The 23,721-nt window shown below is 41.9% G+C and overlaps 1 protein-coding gene across 1 annotated transcript in view; it reads left to right on the top strand.

The window, feature by feature from the left end:
- The window catches only part of CMTM4 (CKLF like MARVEL transmembrane domain containing 4), a 37,066-nt gene extending 15,919 nt beyond the window's left edge, over positions 1–21,147 (top strand). Inside the window, exons 2-4 of the mRNA XM_051805803.1 lie at positions 2,163–2,339; positions 11,779–11,877; positions 12,777–21,147. Of these exons, the coding sequence (XP_051661763.1) occupies positions 2,163–2,339; positions 11,779–11,877; positions 12,777–12,944 (444 nt within the window). The 3' untranslated portion in view covers positions 12,945–21,147. The remainder of the gene's footprint in view (positions 1–2,162; positions 2,340–11,778; positions 11,878–12,776) is intronic.
- The last annotated feature ends 2,574 nt before the right edge of the window (positions 21,148–23,721 follow it).

Consider the following 23,721-nt stretch of genomic DNA (forward strand, 5'->3'; position numbering starts at 1 on the left):
TTGAGATAATGAACCTACTATTGTTGGGGCTTGTCCTACAGTATTTCTAGTGAGTATTGCAGAAGCATTTCTGCTAAAAGAATAAAAAGTTTACAAGTGTCATAATAGATCCAAAATAGTGGCAAGAAAAATAGAGACTTTTATTATATTGGAACATCTGAAAGTTCAAGTTTTGCTGGCTAATATTTAGCATTAATACATGACATTGATCCTGCTTGGAACTGCTAAGATTGATTTTTAGAGCTTTACCTTTTGAAAATTGTATTCAGTGTCATCTTCAGTCATGAGGCTTGTGTTCACAGACATGCTAATTACATGCCAATATTATTACATGCTAATACTTTAAAATCAGGCTGTGTTCTGAACAGGAGGGGTTTTTTGTATGTGTGTCATTGCTGAAATCATACTTTGACTTTGATTCTGCTTTTCTGAATATTCCATTTCACTGCATGATCTTTTTTTTCTGGAGCTATTCAGTGTCAAAGATTAAAATCTGAAGTGTTTATTCACTGGGTATACATTCAGAATTTGTTTGATGGGAATTGCCCTGCTCTGTTAGCTGACAGAAATTAGTATGGCATGTGCTCTCCTCAAGAGCATGTGCCCAGTGAGCTATGAGAGACTTTCCAACCAAGTGTGAGGTTTCTTATTAAAATTGTTTTGCTTTGTTTTAATCCATTTTTCAACTTAAATTTGCTACTGTATGTGGCAAATGAAGCAGGAGGGATATTATGCTTTAATTAGAATTACTGTTGGTGTTGGTGACAAAAATTGTAACTTCTTTCAAAATCCATCTTCATTTTGTTAGTTTTGTCATAGGAATCAAAGAGAAACTAATGGATGAAGCATACATTGAAATTGGCCAAGAAGGATTTAGCAGAAATTGATTTTTATTATGGTTTTTATCATCTTTTAAACTTTTATTTGTACAAAACATTTAAATTGCGGAATATTTAGCTCTGAGGAAACCATCTCCTTTTGTTTCACATCCTCAACTTGAAGTGACTTCTCCAGCCTCGTTAGAATATTGTGGCAGAGCAAGAAGAGAATTCTTTCTGAAAAATGTAAGTGGGTGGGTTGGAGTGGTTGTCCTGAAACCCAGAGCAAAACAGTCTTAAGGACTTCTTTGCTTGCCCTGGAAAATGAAAAAAATAACCAAACCCAAACAATAAACCCAAACCATCCATGGCACTGTTTTTGTTCTCCCAGTTGTATTTCAGGAGGACTCTGACCCAGACTGTGTGAGTTGTGTGCTCTGTGGTGCTCTCAGGGGGATCTCATGGTGTCTCTGGGGTGGCTCTCAGTGGTAGCTCATATTGAGGTTTTATTTTTATATAGTTTAGTTTTGTTCACTGGTCAGACTTTTTTAAAGTATAGTGACTTTGCATTTTATCCTAAATGGTGAATTAAACTCTTGTCTTGTCAAAGTCTGCATGTGTCAACTCTGCCAAGATATCTCCTGAATTTAGTGTCACCAACCATTATCCCAGTTACATGTTTGTGTTTGCAGCCCTAGGAGGTTTTCCTTCCTCTATGAGCTGCTTGTTTTATTGTTGTATAAGGGAATGATAAAACATGTTTTTATATGAAATACAGCATACTGATGATGATAAACTTGAAAAAGGCAGGCATTTTTGGAGACTGGTGGAGATCCTGAATCTGTTCTATTTGGAATTGATTTAGATCTCAGCTGGTAGTGAATTATAAGAAATATCTTCATTGAAATGTCTTTCACAATCACATGACATTGATATTATGTAATTGTGCTTGAGGTTGGCCCAGTAGACAAATGCATTCCATCTTCCAGTTCTGGAACAGCATATCACGAGTGGAAAATGGAATAAAATGCTTGAGGTGCTGTTTGCACGTTGAGCCAGTGGCCTGAAGGGGTTTCCTGCTTTTTGGGGTGTCTTAGCCATTTTGATATTTTGACTCCTTGTTAATTTTGCTAAAATGCCCTTTGTTGAACAGGACAAACCCCCAGAGTCGTGCACTGATTTGCTTTTGTTTCTGCTCCTTAGACAGTGCCCTGTTGTAAACTAAAATCATGCATTCCTGAGTGCAAGCTGATCGTGTTCCCAATGGAAATTTCAGGAATACTTGTGGCTACTTTCAGAACGCGGAAATCTATTTATTTTTTTTCCCCTTGTTTTCCTTCCCAGGTTTTGGCTCTGACAGCGTTCATCTGCATCGAGACCATCATGGAGTGCTCCCCCTGCGAGGGCCTGTACTTCTTTGAGTTTGTGAGCTGCAGTGCCCTCGTGGTCACCGGGGCTCTCCTGCTTCTCTTCAGCCTGAACCTTCACACGAGGATACCACAGATCAACTGGAATCTCACTGTAAGTTCCTCCACTTCACTCTGTTAAAAATAGCTGCAAGTCTGGCTTGAGTTTGGTCTTTGAACTTTACTTTTAGCCGTTGCTTAAGGTTGTGTGTGAGTGTCCTTTGTGCTGAGTAAAGTATGCATTGTACTTAGATTTATTTTGAATCCAACAGCAGCATGAGCTTTGAAATGTAGCAAGATTAAACTACACTAAATAGAACTAAAATTGACTTCTGGTAGATTCTCTTTGGAAGGAAAAACTTCCTGCAACTGCCAGCAATTATCCTTTGTGGATGAAGTGGATAAAAATGCAGCCTGTGGTTATTTAACTTTGACAGATGCTGTATTTACAGTAGCCTGTTGTTCTCTTAACCTAGGGGTTTTTTTATATTAGGACAAATGTGCTACATATATTTTCTTACACAGATTAATACAATCATCGGGCAGGAGTGTAGAAAATGTTGTGCTTTCTGTGAAAATCAGGTGTTTTGAATTGCTTACACACATGACTATTAAACATTGACTGCCCATGCTTAATGTGTCCTCAGATCTGAGGAGGCTGAGGAGGAGAACTGCTGGCAGTGCACATTCCTGTCGTACAAGTCTCTATTTTCATGCTGTATTAGGAGTTAAACTTTCAGATTGGGTTGCATAAACACAGGTCACAAAATCAACATGTTAAGTCACTCTAGCAAAAGATCAGTCAGCTTCAAGGACAATATATCAACTTCTCTGGACAGTATAGATACAGTTGTGCCAATGTTTTATTTTATAACAGTAATTATATAAATACTGTTAGCATCTCAGACATTTTTAGGCTTCTGTGTGATTTTTTTTGTTAATTTTTTTAATGTAATTTATTAATGTTGCAATTTGCTTCATTTCTAAGCCTGAATGACTTGTCTAAAATGAGAGTGGAATGTGAAATTAAATGATCCTTTGTGCTCTAGGGCTGCATAATCTATTGATGAACTCCTAAGAGTCTTGGTGTATAGATCAGATGGGCTGAGAGCTGTAACTGGGGGCTGTAGGTGGGGCAGATGCAGGTGGCTTGCAAAGCAAAACCAGTGGAACCCCTGGAATGTTCCTGGGTTGTCTTGCCCTTGTTCCTTTGGTTTTCATTCTGCCTCTGTTGGCACCACAGACCTTTGCAGCCAAGCTGAAGAGCAGCAGGGAGGAGGTGCTCTGTGTTTCTGTTGCCAGCCTGGGTGTACCATGAGCATCACAGCAACTACTGCAGACCATCTTTTATGGCAAAAGTTCTGGACATGCTGGTAGGATTTTCAGGAGCAGAACAAGTGTGTGTAAGTGCAGCAGTGTCCATAAACCCATACTGTTCTTGTTGGTGTGATGGGAGTGGATCCACAGGGAATACATACCTGGCTTATGTGCAAAGTGAGTTTGACCAAGACCTTTTCAGTGCCCCCAGGAGTGGGGTGTGTGGTGTCCATGCAGGAGCTGGAGCTGTGTCTCTGGATGTGCCCCCAGGAGTGGGGTGTGTGGTGTCCATGCAGGAGCTGGAGCTGTGTCTCTGGGTGTTCAGTGACTTCTCACACCCTTGGTTCTGTAGCTGTACCTGTGGCTCTGTTGTGGATCCCTGTGGCACAGTTACTGCCCACCACATCTGGCAATGTGTGGGACATCCTTGAGTGCAGCAGCCTAAATGCAGCTCTGGGTCTCTCTCCTCAGAGGATGCAGCAGATCCCTGTGTGTCGCTGGTAGGTCCTTCCAGCCTCTCTGCCTTCTGATGGTACTTGAGAGGCAAGAATTGTCACTTTGAGGTAGTGTTACCTGTTTCTGCATAGCACTCTCTTAGGAGATTTTTAGGGAAAGGAGGGCTTAAAAATCCAACCAGTTGGAGTTTTTCTTTTTCTTTTTTTCCCCTTTGTTTTAAAAGAGTATTTTGGTTTTTGGGCAGTGGTCATGCTCTGCCTAAGCAGCACAGTCAGAGTTCAACCCAAAGAGCACATGGAACACACTGCAAAGGCCTTTACTTTAGTTCATATTCCCAGATCCACAGATGTGGAAGGGAATTGTCACAGTCTTGCAGGTCTCAATCTTTTATGAACTAGTGAAGGTGAAATGCTTCTTTCATCATGATACCAAAGCTGTCCACCAGCAGTGAGAAGGGAGCTGGAAGCTTGTGTCTTCCAGTAACTGATGAGAGCATCCTTCTTCCTGTATTTCTTACTGATTTAACAATCACTTGTGTGACAGGACTGTTACTCTGCCAGGAGTGAAGGAATATCTTCATTAATCAGAAGGATTAAGGACCATTCTGTGATTCTGCAGCAGCTCTGCTGTTGAACATACAGAATGTGAGCTCAGAGGCTGCTGTGGGAGATCACTTCAGCCAAGTTAGTAGGAAATTTAAGAATGTAGGGTTGTGACTGATTTTTTGTTTGTTTGTTTTTACTTATTTTGGCATTTTATTCTTTACAATTTAGATGTATATTCATACATTTGCTTCTGGCATTATTTATTCCTTTCCTGTGTTTGATGGTTACTTTTATAAATTTGCAGCCTCTGTCTGTGGCACAGTTACTGCAGGAGTTGCTTTCTGAACAAGACTTTGAATGCTTTAGGAGGAAGTCACTCCTGCTTGTGTATAAATTCATCAACATACATGCTTTTAAAAATATATTTGACTTTGTAATGGAAAGTCTCAAACGTTGCTTTTAGAAGCTGTGTGAGAAGAGGCTGTTACAGTGCCTGAAGGAATTTAATAGTCTTGAATTTAGGAACACTTATTTCTTTTGAAACAACACTTATTCCTAGGAACCATTTGAAACTATTTGCTTTCAAATGGTCCTACATATTAGAAAGTATGTGGCCATCAACTGCCATTGTCCAACACAGGATTGTTTCCTTTAAAAGTTGAGTAAAATTAGAATTCTTTCTGATGCCTTGTGGATATTGCCTGATACCCACTGTTGGAATGAAAACATGGATCTGTATATGATCCTCTAACAGACAGGCAAATTTACTATTTTTTTTAAACACATATTTTTAGCCATTTGGGGAAGAGAGATTGTTTTGATCCTAATTAGAGACTTGCCAGTGATTTTCCTATTTTCCTGAGGCAAACATGCAAGAAACCTGGAGATGCTGAGGCCAGAAAAGAGCCTTGCTTGGGTATGTTGGAAAGAGGCTGGTTTGTTCAGGAAGATGAAAGAACAGTCACTTGTCTGTGTTGTGCAGCACTGTCAATGTTATGCAAAAATGCAAAAGCTGGGGAACCTGTCAGTGGAAATTTCCATTTCCTTGATGCTCAAAGGGAGCCTATTCTGCAGGGAGACAGGGGTCAGGGGAATGGAGAGCACAGCACAGCAGAGGCTCCTGCTTAACCAGTTACTCAGCTGGTAACTAAAAACTGAACGTTTGATGTAATTTTGGCTTTGGCTAAATGATCTGTTCTCTCTAAAATTCACTCTTTGAATCTCATCTGATCTGCAGGGAGAGCTTAAGAAGTGGCAGCCAAGCTGTGAGCACGAGCTGGCCCTGCAGGATCAGCCAGTGCAATGAACTATTTGTGTGTAAGGGGAAAAAAAAAACATCTTCCCAGAGATTTCTTACCATTGATTTTTTAATTTTGTTTTTTCGTTTTTCTTTTTTTGTGAAGCACTCACTGGAACTCAGGTGGTGTATTTGGTGTGAATGTAGAGAGCATTTCAGCCTCAAAAGTGAGGCCTAAACTGGGCCCAGCACAAAATGGGAGTTCTGCTGGGCTGTTGGGCTGGACTCAGTGCAGGGAGGATGCCCAGGGACCCAGGTGTGTGTGTGGGAACACACAGAGCAGTCCTGCTGTTGTGTGCTGCCTCAGAACCATTTCATCATCTCTGCAGGGTTGTTTTTTGCTGTTGTTGCAGCAGTGAAACCTTGTGTGCAAGTACTGACACTTGAAGGAGTTGGCAGAGAATTCCCCGTGGTGCCAGAATGACAAAGTGTCTCCTGCCAGCCTTGGCTCTGGAAGGTGGAATCACAAAGCTGTGGTTCATGGGCCTTCACAGGACAATCTTGATTTAGATTTTTATTTTTAATTTATTTTTTCCCCTTCTGTTTTGAAAAAAACAACTTGCTTTGGCTTGCTTAGCTGTTGAATGAAAAATTAAGTAAGTCACCCTTGACCTCTCTGTTTACTGCTGTCAAAATAGCAATACCTATTGAGGACAAAAATGCATATTTTATAAATTTTAAAAAATTGCCAAAATTAATTTCCTCTGGATTATTGCTCGGGATTACTGTGCTTCAACACAGGCTCCCACAGCTGGGTAAGCCTAAATAAATAAGGAAAAAAGGAGATGGGAATTCATGCTCATACTGTTAATTTGGTTCTTTCTACCTAGGACTTATTTTTGTTCGAGGAACCATGTTTTAATTTTTAATTGAAGTGCAAAATACTCAAAAAGTGTTTAATAATATGATTTCAGAGCAAAATTGTGAGAGTTTGACCAGAAGTGATTGGTTTAGAGGACTGACTGGTGTGTTTGTGACCTTCAACCTGATAACTTCTATAGAAACAAGGGGGAAGTTCCCAAACCTTGCAAGTAAAGCAGTGGTTGGAGGAAAAATGAGGGGCATTGTACAAAAAAAAATATTAAAAATTCATAACCACACTCCCCCTTCCTTCCCCTGCCAACTGAAAAACAAACCACCAAACCCAAACAGAACTAAAAGGAAATGTTACTTTGGGCTCTGCTGTGGAAGATAACCTGGACACCTTTTGTGGCACAATCAGGCTGCTGAAATGTGCAGGCTTCTTTTCCAGATTACATTGATTTAGCTGCTTTAAACTCCATCTAAATGTACACTTTTGGATTTCAGAAGGCAAATGACAAAAGCAGCCACCAGTTTAAATGACATATTTTTGTGTCTACAAGTTGCAATATGACACTTTCTGCCTTTTAAATAGTGCCCGGTTGCTTATTTCACCACAAAATACAGAATACAAAGGCAGAGCATGCATTGTTATTGAATATTTCTGAAAAGTTTGTGTGTGTGAAGCCATGGGGAGCTGTGGATAAAACCATGTGGGTATTACTGGAGCCTCTGAGCATCAGAGCCCCTTCCTGGTGAAGCACCAGCCTGGAAGGCTGAGCAGAAGCTTTCAAAGCTGAGGTGCCTTGGGTTTCATAAGTTACCTAATGAGGCTCTTCAGGTCTGTTAAGTTCTTAGCACCAATTCCTCTTTTCCATCCTCATTGATCAGGAACCAAAGCTACCCAGATCCCTAAAAATGAAAGAATGTAGGATGGCCACAGACTCACAGAATGGAGTTTCCCCCCTTTACAGCAGAACAAAAGCATCCTGTTTTTTAGCATAAAACACTTACCTTGGCATCAGCCCATCTTCATCCACAAGTGATGACCTCTCCTCTGCCTTGTGCTCCTTCTGAGTGGGACAGACACCAGATATAGGGCCGTGGATCCCTCCTTTGGCCTGACAGGACCTTGCTGAGTGGACAGAATGACTCAGATGGGACTCGATGATCTCGAGCTCTGTTCCAGCCTCGGTGATTCTGTGATTCTGGGACTTGCAAGTGAGTTGTTCCTTTGAGATCATTTGGGATAGGAGAAAGGGAGCAGGAGCAGCCTGGAGTGGCTTTGATTGAGCTCCTGGGTCTGATTGTGTTGTGGCTGGCAGCTCTGCACAGTGTTCCATGGCACAGCACACTGTCTCATGAGGTTGCTGCAATTTCAGCAGAAATTCTTCTACCTCTGTGATGTGGTTTTACTTTGTCTATAAATATAATAGCAAGAACTTCAGCTACATCGTGGCCAGATTTGAAACAGCTCATCTTTTTTCAATTAGTTTATTCTTCTTATTGTCACGATTGTTCATGTTCTCTTACGTGGAAAAAAGGAGTGTCCTTTACTTCTTGAATTCTTGCTCTAGTTTGTTTTCTTTTGTTTCTGCTCTGACTTTGTCCAAAACCATTGTGGGTTTTTTTTTTTCCTTATCTTTCTGCTCAAATTTTGGATTAAAAACCTCCCCTGAAATTTGCATCTGTGATGTTCCCATTATATGTCTGTAGGACAGTGTTGCTGGTAAGTGTCATTGCTCCTCAAGCTCTAAACAATCTGATCTGTGGATATAAAAGATCATAGTGGTTTGAGCTTTTTAAGAAACCAGCCTTATTGTGCAAATGTGAATCAGTTGTTAATTGCATTAAAAGGGTTTGACCTTAATAGGAAAAATGGAGTTGCAGATATGAATAAATTGGAGCCTCAAGATCAGTTCTTTAGATTTGCATTGTTGAATTCTTTGCAAGGACAAACTTTATTCTTATGTAAAAAGTACCATCAAACACAGTGCCAGTGATGATGACAAGTTTCTAATGTACTTATATCAAAGTACATTAGAAAAAGCATTTTATATTCAGTATTTTATATATTTTATATTCTGCAGTATCTCAGACTTCTCAAAGAAGCCTTCAGGTCAGTTTGTAGCCTGGAGATGGGTCACAATGTGTGTTGTGTTGTGGGGAGGCCTGGTCATCTTGCTCATACTTTGGAAAGGTGATCAGACCAACAGACTCAAAAAGTTAGAGGTCATCAGGGTTAATTAATAAACATATCTGAGCTCATAAATCATGCAGCATTATGTGTCATCCACTTGGCCTTTAAATATGATACTAAGAAAGTCCAAAATATGGCTCTGAAAAAACACAATCTGGATTAGAAGTGAAAAGGTAGAGTATTAAGCACGTCTTTGGCTACTTGTTCTGTTGGTTTGCTCCCTTAAATTAAAACTCACTTCATTTTGAACATGACTTATGCCTTAACTTTGCAGCTCTTAATTTTGTTATGCTGTTAATTTTGTTGTGCTGTTTGATGTTAAGCTTTGAAAACAGCTCGTATTTTTTGATTATTTGAACACTGGATTCTTCCTTTAACATTCAAATACTCAGCATTCACATATTTTCTTTTGAAATTGTGAGAAATTTTCTCCTCCTTTCAAATAACTTCTGTGGCTTTTCTCTGCACTCTGTCCAATTTTTCAACATTCTTTTAAAATTATGGATACTGGAGCAGGACTCAGCATTCCAGTGTCCCTTGCAAAGGGGAGGTTACCACTGTACACTCCTCGTGTCCACCCGTCCAAAGGAGTGGACAAAGTGCTTTTTTCCCCCTTTTTTGGTCATGGCAACACATCTCAAGATGCTTGCCTACTGTAATTACTAAGTTCTGAGGTATTTTTTCCTAGGATTTTATTCTGTAGGTCTTTCCTGCAGATACCAAATGTACTTTTGTTATAAAATACGCAGCTTGACTGAATTGAACTAATTAATTATTTTTAATTATCGAAGAACATAGCTGCCCTCTCCTCAGTATTTAGTTTCAGAATTCTTGGTGACATACATAGAGATGATGGAAACGTTGAATACTGTTGAGTCTGAATCTGTTGTGTATAGTGAGACTTTCCCTCTAGTGGAAAAAAGGTTTGTGAGATGAGGACCACAGCTCTTGTTGGCAGCTGCAGGAGCACAGTTAGAGCCATCAGCTCAGAGCTGGAGAGGGGATACTTGGAGAAACTGTGAAATGACATTTGTTTTCTAGTGCCTCTGTTTATGTAAAGGCTTTATCTCTGCAAACAAGAAGTTATATAATTAAAAGTGCCATAACCAGTTGATAAAATTCTAATTTGGTTTGGTGTCTTCAGTGCTAGATAACATCTGTCTCAGTAAGATTGAGCAGGGATAAAAGGTTGGTTGGAGTTTCTGAGACCCTCAGTTTGCTTTGTTTCTTTACTGTTTGATAAGACAGGTTGGGTCTTGCTGGGCTCATGACATCTGGACATGTGAGTTGGAATAGCAATGAGCAGGGATTCCTCTCTGATTCCTTGGGAAAGTCCCCCTTTTAGTGAGGATCAGGCCCCAGTGATGCCTCACACAGTCCCCAGGTACACTGAATTTTGTTAACCAGCTGTTGCTGAGCCAGTACCCTCAAATAGATGGTTTTCTCTGTGAATAACACAGCACCAGGAACTTGCAGGATTTGCACTTACTTTGTAAAGCATTGTCTGATCATGGCTGGAAAAACGGGTGTTTTGGGAGTGGCTGGTTGACATTGGGCTTTTCCAAGTCTTTGTGCCGTGTAACTGGAACACAGCCATGGATTCATACCCAGGGAATAAGTTTAGATTTATGTCTTCAGTCTTCTAGCCTGACTTCTAAAATGATAAAAACCCGTGAGTAAGTGAAGGAGCAGGATCAGGAAGTGAGCCTGCCTTGCATGTGTGAGAAGGGAGTCAAGTAAAACAATTTGTCCTTGGATTGTAATTAATGTGATTTTTTTCATTTTATGGTGGGAGTTGGCATGTTCAGGGTGGTTTTGTTGTGTGTTTGGGTTTTTTCTTTAACTCAGGCCTGTAAGTTGCCCCTCAGTCTTGTGTACAGGTTCTCTTTCCATCCCTTTTGGCTCTGATAATATTCACTTCTCCCTAATTTCATGTTCCTCCAGGATGTTTGTGCTGAACTGCCATTTCTTGGTTCCTCCACCCCGACCTCACCTGTTATTCCATTCCCATGGTATTCTTGTGTTGTGGTTTGGGAGTGGTATTCCCAGTTTAATGGCAGTGTGCAGATAGTGCAGTGTCCATCCAGACCAAATGTTTTAAACTTGTGAAAGATGCCGAGTAACACACTGAACATTCCTTAATGGATCTCCACTGTGTTTCTGCTATTATCTTAAACCCTTGAATTTTTTTTTCTCAAATCTAATCAGGTAAGTCTTGTATGGTATAATTATTATTGTGCTAAGAGCTGCCATTCAGAATTCTTCCTTCTGTCAATGAGCCTGTTTTATGTCAGGCATGGTGGCATAATCACCTGAGCACCAGTGACATGTGCAGCACGTGGATCACTGAATTGTGTGTAGCAAGTTGTTCTTCTCTGCTTGGAGCAAAAAAAGAGTTTTCTGAATGTGTTGCTGTGCATATGTTCTAAAGTGTCTGCTTGAAACATCAGTTTTAGGCAGTGAATAGTAAAGATCTGTGTATTCTTACAATACAGGCAGCTGTTACTCACAGAAATGGCACAGGGTGTGCAGGTTTGTACAGTGAAGGGCTCAAAAATTTGTAGAAAAGCCCCTGAGTGCTGATGTGAGAGAGAACAAGGAGTTCCTGGAGTGCTCAAGTTTGACATTCAGGTTACTTCAGTGCCAGCTGAGGTAGAACAGCTTTAGTCATTCTTTATGCTGCCAGTCCTTTGGTATGAACCCAGCAGAGATGGAATGATGTGTGCAGAGGCTGCCCTGCTGCTTTGTGTCTCAGGTCACAGCCCAGTGCACACTGATCCTGGGCAGTAATCTTGGCCTTCTTTTGTACAAGTGATCAACTCCATAGAAAGTGAGGAGGCATTGCTCTGGTTCTTGTTCTACCCTTCTGTGTTGTCACTTCTAATAAAAGGAAGCCAAGAATTATCATTTAGTAATGCTAATGAATTTATTTTTTTAGGATCTGGTCAACACTGGACTCAGCACTTTCTTCTTTTTCATTGCCTCTGTAGTACTTGCTGCTTTAAACCATAAAACTGGAGCAGAAATTGCTGCTGTGGTAAGAATTTGAACTTTATATCTAACTCATATCAAAACTAAAGATTAACTTTTACTCATTAATTGAATACACCTGTTGCCTTTGCCGTCACAATTAACTTCTAATTTTACAGTTTGCTATAAGATAATTCTTATTTTAAGAGTATTAACGTCCTTTGAGCTGTTTATCTTAAGGCTTGAGGCAAGAACAAACAGAACAATGGCTTGCAGAGAACACTTTACAGTTGAACTGGCCTTGCTTCTTTCTCTGTAGCCAGCTTAGATGATCCTGCTCTGTTTTTTAAGCCTATGGAAAAGATAGACCCAAAAATTCAGAAGAAGTTGCAGTTGTTTACACATAATTTGCTGAGTATTTGCTCACTACAGGTGATTTTTTGTTTTGTGGAGTGAGTATAGAAACCCTTCAAGGTTTTAAATCTACAGCAGTCAGTTCAAGCAAGTTAATTTTGTGCTTGAGATGGCAAGCTTTTTAATTTTCTTTTCAAACCTGGTTTTGAAAATCATACATCAGTTCTGCAGAAGCATAAAGGAAGAACTGCAGGGCAGCTCCTTCTCCAGGCCAGTGGCCTGGACTGGTCACCTCCTGTCATTCCCTCACTGTTGTGCACCCTCAGGAATGAGCTGTTGGATGAAGAACTGCTTCCTTTACAAGAGGGTCTTCCTCCAGGATTTAATTGTCATGTTGGTAGTCAGGGGAACTTTGTTTCCTGGGATCCTTGATCTTAGTCACTTTGGCAGATTCTCTAGTCCACTGAAGAAGAAAAGCATCAATTTTGCAGACCGTGAGGATTTGTCAGTGCAGATAATGCAGAAAACTAAACTGCTGAGGACTCTGTTGGGAAACTGCTTTTCTTCTTGTTCTCAAAAAGCATCTTTGACAACTCTTTGTCCTTGCTGTAGGTGTTTGGTTTCCTGGCAATGGCAGTGTATGCTGTGAACACGTTCCTGGCTGTTAGGAAGTGGCGAGTGAACAGGCAGCAGAGCAGCCGACAGACCGACTACATCCGTGCTCGGACAGAGTCCAGGGAGGTCGTTCATCGCCCCGAGATCCAGCGCCTGGACGCGTGACAGGCCTTCCAGGGGACTGCAAAGGGAACACGAGTGCTGGACTCCCTCGTGGAACAAGGGATTTTTCTTTATTTACGGAGGAAAAGGAAGATCAGAGGGTGGCAGAGGATGCCCAGCCCTGTGTGTGCTGTCGAGTCAGGAGCTGTTGGCTAGAGGCAGGAAATGGTCATTCAAAAGGAAGATCCGTTCGAGATCTCTACATATGTATATGCATATATTATATAGCTTATATAATATATTTTATATATATGTTTTGAAGTATGTTACTGTTCTGGATTGACTGCACAGTGGTTTCCTTCCCTCTCTGGAGATCCGTGTTCTTCATCCGCCGCAAACTCTGGGGACCAGCCCCCCCAGCACGCCTGGCTTGGCTCACACGGGAGAGGAACCCACCAGAAGTGATTCCAGACCCCCAGGAGGAGGTGAGGGGCAAACAGCAATAACTTCAACCACATCCCCTGTCCAGCAAACTGTGTCTGCCCATCCCCACAGAGCCCCATCCGCAGGAGCTCCCGTGGCACACTCGGCTGGAGGAGCTGGAAAGCATTCCCAGTGCTTGGGGTGGGTCCTGTGCCCACTGCAGTTCCTGTGTGTTTGGGGTGGGTCCTGTGCCCACTGCAGTTCCTGTGTGTTTGGGGTGGGTCCTGTGCCCACTGCAGTTCCTGTGTGCCCCTGGCCAGCTCTGAACTCGTGTGCAGTTGCTGGGGGTCCTTGGGATGCACCAGTGCAAGGAGGTGGTTCTGTGCTAATGGTGGGATATGTTCTCTTCTTCATTCCAGAATGGGAGACAGGTGGAGAAAAGGGGTTTGAAGGACACAGTAGAGAAAGAAAGGGTTGTCATCCAATAGACTTAATTCCAGCTATGGCTTTTTTTTTTTTGCCCCCCCTTTTTTTTTTTTATTTTAAGGTTCAACATTTCTAGAAGTTCTTGCTAGAACTTACTTTCTCTCCAAGCCCAGGGTAAGCAAGAACTAGCAAAAAATTATGTGCTTATAAAGTGTTTCTAAGGTTGCAAAGTTGTGATTCATGTAAGAGAAATATTTCTTTTTGGAAGGATGGTGGTTCTAAAATTAAAACCATTGGTAGTAGGTAAACCTGATTTAATTTTTTTTGAAGTAGATGTTTCTGCAGATTTTTCCCCCAAATGTTTCTTTGGAAAATGAATTTAGCTAATTGGAAGATAATATGGTTGTGTTGATTTGTTTAGAAATAGTTTTACCTAACTGAAATTTTCTTATTTTGATTGTACTTCCAGTGAATGAATTACATTTTTCTTTACTTAAACCTCAAATTCTGTTCCTAATAATACTGTAATATTATTAGGAGGACGTCTCTTGATATTTTTCTGTTTCTTTGCTTGGTGTTTTTGTCTATGTAATTCATTATTCGGCATTTGCCTGCCTGCATGTCACATGAAGACATTGTGGGGGAGGAGATGTCTGGAGCTGAATTCCTTTCTGATGTGAGGAATATGAAAATCCATGGGATTAGTGGGACTGAGTGACTGTCTGCCATGTATGCCTGAATCTGTGTTCTGATGTAGCTGTACTCTGCAGGGGGTTACTGCAGGTACCTGGAGCCTTAAGAAATAGGTTGTGTTTTAACCATGAAAACCAGGTTACACCAACCAGGAGATGAAGTGCCTGGGATTTTTAATGCTGGAGGGAACTGGGGTAGGGACAGGTGTGACCCTAATTCTGCAGTGTTCAAATTGAGAGCAGAGATTTATCTTGATGTGTGGGGAAAAAAGGTGACAGAGGTGATGTCTTTGAATTTTCAGTGCACTGATATCTGCAATACATTTCACTTGGGTGGCTAAGATGGAGATTAAAATTCAGAGTTACTGGTTTTAAAGAAAATTTGCATTTTCTTAGTGAGCAGTGGTTTATCAGTTCTGTAGTAACATTTTATTGTGCTTTGTTGGAAGTTAATGCCAAAGGGGTCAGTTTAAAAGAAGATTGAATCCTCTAAGCCTGGTGCTGGGTTTAGAACAGAGGCATTTTATTGTGGGGGTGTCTCACCAGGGTTGCTGTGCATTCCTTGAGCAGGAAATGACAGTTCCATGTTCAGTGGTAAGAGTTTGTTATTGCCAGTGGAGTTGTTCCAGCCCTGTGTTTGTCAGCACTGCCTGGCACAGTTTGCAAGGAGAGTTTGGAGATACTTTTGTAGAGAGTTTATGTGTGTAGAGATTTGGTCAATTTTTAATAACTGGCAGTAAAAACCCTAGAAGAACCTTTTTAAAAGTAACACAAGCATACCTGGACTGGAATTGTAAACTGGCATTAAAGCAGTTTGTGTAAGGACTGTAAAAAAACCCAAACAAAACCAAAAAAAACCAACCCAAAACATCCCCCACCAAAACCAAAAGTGAACCAAAACCACCTACTAAATACAAAATATCGTTCTCCAGAAAATCCATGTGTTTGGAGTGGAACTCCCACCTGAAATCAAGGAACACAAGTTGGGGGATGTGTGGCAAAGGCTTCTTGTCCCTTTGCTGGCTGATGGCAGTGATGGGATGGAGGATTCCTGGGTCCTCCCCTGTGCTCCCTGGGCTCATCCTGGTTGTGGCAGAGCTGTGGGAGGCCTTGTCCCTCTATAAATTTAGGAATTTGGTGTCTTTCAAATCCCTGCACCTTTCCTTGCCTAGAAAAGGGATGACTTCACTGAGTTTTCCTTGGAGTGAGGTCACAGTTACCTTTTAGCTGCAGTGACAAGTGCAGGAGTGGTACAGTTACACTTCCAATAAAGTGTAATCCTTGGCCACCTATTATAATATACTGGAATGGCTTTGAGGGCTTTTACATGTTTTCTTCAGCTGAAAATGCCATTATTTCCATCATGACTTGAGCTTAGCAGAGCATTTATTTTAAAATTACTGATTCACTTTGTAAAACAAAAGCAACTGTAAATCTGTAATTTCCTTATATTTGGGACCAAAGATGATTTTAGTATTGTACAGAATATACTTTCTAGAAGATCTTAAGCACTTATTACTCTGCAGAGACATTATTTACTGTTTGGATTATATAGAAGGGAAATAAAATAGCTGTGAGAGACAACTAAATTTGAAATATTAGGATCATTTGGTTCATTCCTCCCTGACTTAATTTTACACAGAGGTACTATTTTAAGACTGTTGTCCAAACTGCAGTCATCACAAAAAATCTTATAAGAAGAAAATAGGATAGAAAGTTTTAATTTTTTTTTTTAAACTTGTTTAGAAAAGTGACATTAAATTGCTTCTCTCAGCTGGTTAGTCTTGCTTATAATTGCTAGCACAGAGATTTTTTTAATCCTTAAAAGTGCTGTTTATCTCCATAAAGGGACTCAAAACCCACTGTAAATAGAACTAAATCAGAGCTAAACAGTTGAACCTTGTAGGAACGGGATGCTTGAGACTGAAACGGTTCAGATCAGTTGTCTTTGGTCCAACCCAGCCCTCAGACAGGGAATCTCTGTATTTCTGGGTGTAGAACTGACTGGGAATTTTGCCACCTCTGCACAGATATCAGAATATTAAACAATAGGATCTGACTGGAGCAAGGGCATAGGAATGGTTGTACAGCACTGCAGGAATCTGTGTTTTCCTGCTCTGTGTTCAGCTCAGCTCTGTCAGGCTCAGCTCGTGTGTCACACGGCCTTGTGCTGTGCAAAGGCTGCACCAGGAATTCCTGAGGGAAGAGTCTCAGTAAAGCTGATTCCTTCCTCCTGCCCCCGTGTTCCCTGGATTTGTACATTGGTGCCTCATGGATCCAGTGCTTTCATAACAATTCCTGTTCAGCCTTGTCGTTGCTCTGGGCAGGGTCTGTGTCAGGAGGAGCAGCACTCAGTGTCCCCATCCCTGTAACTCTGGTGCTCTTTCCTTCTCTGCTGGTTTGTGAGCCTGGCTGTGCTGGGGAAGTGTTCTCCTTTCCCGTGGGATTGTGGAAGGGAGCTGGTGTTCTCCAAGTGTTTGGGATTTCTGGTAGAAGCCACACGCTTAGAGGTTGAGAGAATTAGAGATTCTCTCTCTCTCTGCCTTTTTTGGGAGACAAGGTCCCAGCTCCAGAGCTCCCATGTCTGTATTTCATCCTGGGCTCTGTGCTGGGAAGCACAACAGCAGCAGTGCTCTGTGCCCTGGGAGCAGCTCCTCATCCTTCACCTGTAAGATGCCTCTTCCAGAGCATTTCAGTGAAAGGGGCAGTGTGTGGTGCTGCTTCCCAGGCTCTGTCCCGTGGGTTGCCCTGTGCATCTCAGAGTTGTTCCATTGGTCTGTGTTTCGTTGTTGATTCCACAAAGAGGAAGGGAAAGTTTCCACTCTTCCCTAAGACAATAGTTTAGTTTTCTTTCTCTCATGACTGTTGTCCCTTCCTAACACGTGGGGGTTCTTGCCATGCTGTGGATCCCAGCAGCAGAACTGATGAGCTCCAGGCTGCATTGGGACTGTTAGGAGGGAATGAACCACTAGTTTTTCATGAACTTTAATGTCCCTACATGAATTTGGTATTTGTCACCTCTGTGCTATTTAGGGCATGTGCAGGCACAGCAAATGCTTACCTAATATGTGGTTTTATTGATGCAACCTTTTCCCCCTCTTCCTTAGTCTTGTTCTATATCTGTTGTTTTCTTGTCTCATGAGAACTTTGTAAACATTTCTTCTTGTTTTCTTTTGTGAGGAAAAACTCTCACCAAAAATCTAAAATAAGGAAGTTTTTAGGGCATAATTAAAAACCAAACCCAAACTTAATAGTAATTCAGATAGTGTAGAAAATAATATCCTCTGTCCTGCTCAGCTGAGACACTGAACAGCTTTGTGCATGAAAGAGTATAAAGAACAGTTCTTGTGCTGGAAGCTCTGGAGCCAAACATCCTCAGCAGGTATTTAGGGTAAATGAAAAGGTAGGGACAATCTGATTGTGAATATGAGATATGAGAATGACTCTTAGCAATCCAGTCCTTTCAAAGTGATATTTGAACAATAAAAATCCCAACAGCAGAAGGAAAGATGCTTCTGCAATTCTTAAAGGAGAGGCAGACTTGGATCAGAGGTGTTTGCTCAGGAGGGCTCTGTCTGTGCAGACAGAGGTGTCCTGGGCATGGATTTTAATTTAAAAATGGTACTGAAATCAGTACAAAAATCAGAGGGATGTTTGAAAGTACTTTGTAGAAATGATGCCATATTCCTCTCTGTATTTTTGTATAAATTCATTTTAACCAAATACTCAGGAAATCTCTGCGTTTTTTCCTGGTATATCATTTTCCCTCTTAGCAACTTGGCCACCTTGATAGATCTGTTTGACCAAGTCAGAGTGGTGCTGCCAACCTGAAAGGGTTTCCTTGTTTTGGTTCTTTTTTTTTATGTTGTCTTTTTTAAATCTGTCTATAATTTAACCATTGTATGGTAAAAATAATCTTTAAAAAATCTGCTTACACTGTGATTTCTGATAGCCTTTAATCAACACAATCTCATTTTCTTTTGGGATATGCAGGTTTCAAAAGTGTTCTTATATATGCCCAGAAATGAAAGTTGTCTATTTATCATAGGAATGTGATTAGGTAAATCCACAATCCCAGTACAGCTCTTTCATATGTGCTGGATAGACGAGTTAGTTAAATTGCCTTTTAATCTCTATGGGTTAATAAATATTTTTTTATAACTAGCCACAGATAGTCCTTTTTAAATTATACTTGGCAAACAGAAGATATTTAATTTTATATACAATATACATAGTTACCATGATTGACATATTTATAACGTAGAGCTTTGTGTTTACAATGAAGGTTTTATGTTTTTTGTTGGTTTTTTTTTTTTTTTTTACCCATGGACTTCATGGGTAAAACTTTAAAAAGCCAGTTAGCATATATGGGAGGATATGGAAACTATTTCGTGGATTCAGGATGAGGACATAGGAGCATTTCAAAAAGCAGTGGCCAGATTGTAGTAACAGAGTATGTGGGGGGGTTTCTTATTTTTTGGTTGGGGCTGGTCCCTACAGCTGTTTTAATAACATCTGGATGTGAGTAACAGAATGGAATATGACCATCTGCCTCTTCTGACTGTCCCAGGCTATTGTGTGGAGTACAGGAAATTTCAGGGTATTCTATTGTTTTGGACAAATGTCTCAATAGACATATTTAATTAAAACCTTCATGTGTTTGAAAGAAAACACTCTCTCTGAACTAGGCTGATTTACCACTTTTGGTAACCTTTTAATCCCAAAAGTAGTACTGTCTAAATACTTTTAGTAATGTTACATCTGTCCTGATGTCTACTGGTTTAAGTGGTTCTGGCACCCTTTTAGTACAACAATTGCTACCTTCATTTTTCTACTGTTTATACTTTAATCTTGAATGTTTACTGGTTTCTACTTGTTAGATATTGTGGAGGGAGAGTGTATCTTAGCACTACAGATCATCCAGCTTTAACTCATTCATCACAGTTCTGGAGTAAGGAAATATTTTGGTTTATATATTGTGGCCAATCGATTGCATTTTAAAATGATTTCTGTACTTTAGGCACAACATTTATGACATAACGAATGACTTAGCTGATCATTATATCTGTCTAGACTTACTCTCTTCTGTGTTAGTGTCATTTTGAAACTATTTGTATATGTTGAAGTTTGTAAGGGTTCAGGAACCCACAATAAAATAGTAAAGTATGTATTTATTTCTCATTCTAACGCTCCATTTTGATTTGAAAGTTGACACTTTGTACGTCTTTTCACAGAATTGTAAACAAATACCGAAAAACTGCTTCACCTGGGGTGCCTTCCGTGTCTGGTGTAAACACTTGTCACTCACAGAAATAGAGATGTAAATTTATTGAACCAGTCAGCACTATTTTTGTACCATGAGTCCCTGATGCATCTCTGCCTTCCCTGTGCTTTGTTCCCACCACCCCAGTCCGTGGCTGCTGCTCGTTCCTTCCCCCTGGGCACTGCCAGGGACTCTGATCCCAGGGTGTCCCTTTGCCCTGCCCTGCCCTGGCTGCACTGGGGGTGGAGATCAGGCACGTGGCTGCTGGAGGTGGAAGGTGCTCCAAATTCTGTCCTTGAGACCTGGGAGAGATGCTCAGGGTGGGAAATCTCCGTCCCTGGGACTGATCCTGGGTCCTCTGCAGGAACACTGCAGGCCCAGCCTCAACATTCTCCTTCTGGCTAACAAGTCATGGTTTATGGCACCTGAGGAGCATCCAGGCCTGACCAAAAGGTTATGCCAGGGCTGTAGGTCCTGTCCTGACAGATCTATAATTGCAAACAGCTCGGAAGGATTGGCTGAGATAGCAGGTTCCACTTTCTGGCCTGAGCAAAGGGGATGCAGTTTTCCTGTTCCCATGTGAGCACGGTGTGCTGTGTAACACCCTTGGTGCTTTGCTGTGCCAGTAAAACCTGTCCTGTGGAGTCCCAGCAGCTCTCACTGCCCACTCTGGGTGCCCGTGCAGCACTGCCTGGTGTCTGGCCCTGGGCAGGTCCCCTTGGCCTGGGGGGCTGCAGCTCAGGGGTCCCTTTCTCCTGAGCGAGGACTTCAGGATATCACAGGTTAGCACATGTTCACACAGGGACAGTTTACAGCCCTGGGGGATTTCCCACTGCTTTGGTGAGTTCTGGAGGTTCTCCAGGACCACTTGGCCAGCTGGTGAAGCAGCTGTTTGCCACAGTGGTGCCTCCAGCTGTGCCCTCTGTGCCCAGTGGAAGTGCAGCATCTTCCAGCTCTGTGTGTGAAAGTTGTTCTCTCGATGCTTGACCAATCTCAGTACAGGAAAACAGAACCTCCACCTTGTTCCTATGCCAGTAACAATTTTTCAGTCTGTTGGTGTTTCTTTCTGTTGGTGTCTGCTAATGAAAAACACAAGCTGGAGAATTGTAATGTCTTGCAATACAGAAAGCAGTCCTGTTTTTAAAATCCATTCTGTTATAGCATAATTTAAATGGTGTATTTATCAGTTTTAAATGTCATTTTGGTTTCCCAGTCTTTTGTATATGGGCACAATACTTTTTGTAAATTTTTTTTTTTTTAGTTGTCTTTCTGTCTTTTCTTTCTGGTCTTGGAAGATTTGGGTTTTCACGGTACTCTTCTGATCATTCTTCATAGTGGTAAAAGTCTGTATTTTTGTATGTAGGGAAAATGGTAGTTTTCTAACACTTAACCCAATCAATATAGTATGGAATCATTTGTGAAGGACTTCCTGTTTAATAAATGGACATATTAAAGTACTAAAGCATTGTCTGCATCTGTAAAGGTGTGCTGGGCTGGGCTGGAGGTTCTTTTCTTCCCAGTGGCTGATGTGGGGCTGTGTTTGGGTTTATGTTGATGATATAGAGGTGTTCTTGTTATTCCTGAGCAGAGCCAAGGCCTTTCCTGCCCCGTGTAGGGCCCTGCTGGGGAGGGGCTGGGGTGTGTGGGAGGCTGGGAGGGGACACAGCCAGGACAGGGCCCCCAGCTGACCACAGGGATATTCCAGACCATGGGACATCGTGCTCAGTGTGAGAAGTGGGGGAAGGAGGAGGAAGGGAGGAAGTTTGGAGTGATGGAGTTTGTCTTCCCAAGTCACTGTTCCATGGGATGGGGCCCTGCTCTCCTGGAGGTGCTGAACACCTGCCCAACCATGGAAAGCAGGGAATGAATTCCTTGTTTTGCTTTGCTTGTGCACACAGCTTTTACTCCACATTAAATTGTCTTTATCCCAAGCCACAAGTTTTCCAGCTTTTCAGCCTTGCAATTCTCTCCTGATCCCACTGAGAGAGAGAATGGCTGTGAGGGCTTGGGGGCTGCTGGGGTTAAACCACCCCAAAAGGCACCACAGTGCAGCCAGTGTTGTGGTTGATGGGCTGATAATGCACTCCAGGCAGCTGCTGAATGCACTTTCCATCCAGGAGAGTGGCACAGGGGTTAAACATCCAGCACAGGAGTTAAACACATCCAGCACAGGAGTTAAACACATCCAGCACAGGGGTTAAACATCCAGCACAGGGGTTAAACATCCAGCACAGGGGTTAAACATCCAGCACAGGGGTTAAACATCCAGCACAGGAGTTGAACATCCAGCACAGGGGTTGAACATCCAGCACAGGGGTTGAACATCCAGCACAGGGGTTGAACATCCAGCACAGGGGTTGAACATCCAGCACAGGGGTTGAACATCCAGCACAGGGGTTGAACATCCAGCACAGGAGTTAAACATCCAGCACAGGGGTTGAACATCCAGCACAGGGGTTGAACATCCAGCACAGGGGTTAAACACATCCAGCGCAGGGGTTAAACACATCCAGCACAGGGGTTAAACATCCAGCACAGCTACCCCAGCTGAGGGGGTTGGGACTGGGGCATGAAAACCTCATGGATGCAGGAGGTCATGAAAAAACATGGATGAGAGCCCTTGATGTCAGATGTAAGAGAAAGCACATGGACTCCTTTGTTGCTCAAGTGGTTGTGGTGGGGTTGCTCTGGGAGCATTTCTCTGTCTGGGACATTGCAATGGGCTGGAATGCTCTGTCTTGTGCTTTGCAGCATGTTTGGGACTGGAGAGGAGTTTTGCGGCTGAAATGCCCCAGTGAGTGGGGAATATCTGACACCTCATGGGCTCTGGGTTTCAAGTTCTGCCTTGATGCTGATGGAATTTTTGGTCTCCATGGGCTTTGGAGGTGAGGGTGGAAACACACAGGTGGTTGAGTATCGTGAGAGGATTTGGGAATGTGGATGATGCAATCCAAACACTGGTTAGGGATAGGTCCTGTACTGACAGATCTGTAATTGCAAACAGCTCTGAAGGATCAGTTGAAATAGCAGGTTCCACTGTGGGGAGAGTATCTCAGTATAACAATATTACTTAGAGATAGATGTAACAATATAACTTAGAAATTAAGAAACTTCAGGTGGAAGTGTGGAAAAGAACAGGCATCACCCTGGGGGTCCTTGGTCCAGAGCAGCTCTGCCAGTTGTCAGATTTTAAAAAGTTTATTCTCTCTAACTTTTGAATACTTCAGTCTCCTGGGAAGACTAATGGATTTCTTATTCATGGATCAGGCTAACACAGCGTGATGGACAGAATATATAAAATGTCTAAAATATATAAAATAAAAGCACAGGTGTTTCCTGGACAGAATTTATGCTGGAATTGGTATTTTCCTCTTCAAGGAAATAGATTTAAAAATTGACTTATTTAAAAAAAAACAAACTAAAACCCCAAACAAAACCACACATAAATTTTAAATATTCTGGGTAGCATTGTTTTACCATCCGACCCAGAAGTTCTACAAATCATTGAGTCCTATAAATTCTTCCAATAAGGAGGAATCTCTGTTGCTGTGAGGATTTTTTGATGCAGTCCTCTTTATATGAGTGGTGACTTTTAAAGATCCTGACTTTGAAACCAATATTCTCTGCAAAAAGGTATCTTGAGCATCTTGTTACAAGATTCACCTTCTCAGTGCTTACCTAAATGTCTTCTGCTTCCTTGATCCATTCTCCCTCTGAGGAGAACAAAGCACGACCAGGTGGAGCTGCTGTGCCCTTTGCTGATACAGATCTTGCATTTGCTCTTGCAGGGCAGTTTGTGTCCCGGTCCCCATGTGGAATGAAGCCTGACTATTATTTTTAACCTGCAGGCTGCTCTGGGCTCAGCTCAGCAGCAGTGGGGGTGTTTGCTCAGTGGTGTTTTGGAGGTGCAGGAACACGCTGTTGGTCAGTCCATGGTCACTGGGTGGCACAGGCTGTGCTCCCTGAGCAGGGTGAGATGCAGCTGGAAAATTCAGGCTCACAATTGGGCACAGTGAACACTTAGGAGCAGAATGAC

Source organism: Manacus candei, unplaced genomic scaffold, assembly GCF_025592945.1.
Source record: "Manacus candei isolate 608988 ecotype Guabito, Panama unplaced genomic scaffold, ASM2559294v1 h1tg000065l, whole genome shotgun sequence".
Lineage (NCBI taxonomy): Eukaryota > Metazoa > Chordata > Aves > Passeriformes > Pipridae > Manacus > Manacus candei.